Source organism: Egretta garzetta, unplaced genomic scaffold, assembly GCF_000687185.1.
Source record: "Egretta garzetta isolate BGI_Z169 unplaced genomic scaffold, ASM68718v1 scaffold402, whole genome shotgun sequence".
NCBI classification, from domain to species: Eukaryota; Metazoa; Chordata; class Aves; order Pelecaniformes; family Ardeidae; genus Egretta; species Egretta garzetta.
Window position 1 is genome coordinate 192,402 of NW_009258823.1, and position 249 is coordinate 192,650.

The following is a 249-nucleotide window of genomic DNA, read 5'->3' on the forward strand; positions in this document are numbered from 1 at the left end:
CCGGGCCCCCCCCCGGTACCTGCTGGTTTTGGTAAGCCGTCACGGTGGTGAACTCGGTCTCCTGGAAGGAGAAGGTCTGCACCCCCTCGGCCGGCAGCGACTGGATCTGCGCCAGGTCGAAGCGAGAGTCCTGGGCGATAACGTGGACGCGGGGCTTGTACTTGTGCATGGACTGCAGGATGATCTGTGCGGGGGGAGAGGCAGGCTGAGCCCCCCCGGGGGAGAAGGGCAAGGAAAAAACCCCATGCA

The 249-nt window shown here is 65.1% G+C and overlaps 1 protein-coding gene across 1 annotated transcript in view; it reads right to left on the minus strand.

Moving 5' to 3' along the window:
* The window catches only part of TBX22 (T-box transcription factor 22), a 7,013-nt gene that overhangs the window by 3,633 nt on the left and 3,131 nt on the right, over positions 1-249 (minus strand). The window contains exon 4 of the mRNA XM_009649680.1: positions 20-184. Coding sequence (XP_009647975.1) covers positions 20-184 — 165 coding nt within the window. The remainder of the gene's footprint in view (positions 1-19; positions 185-249) is intronic.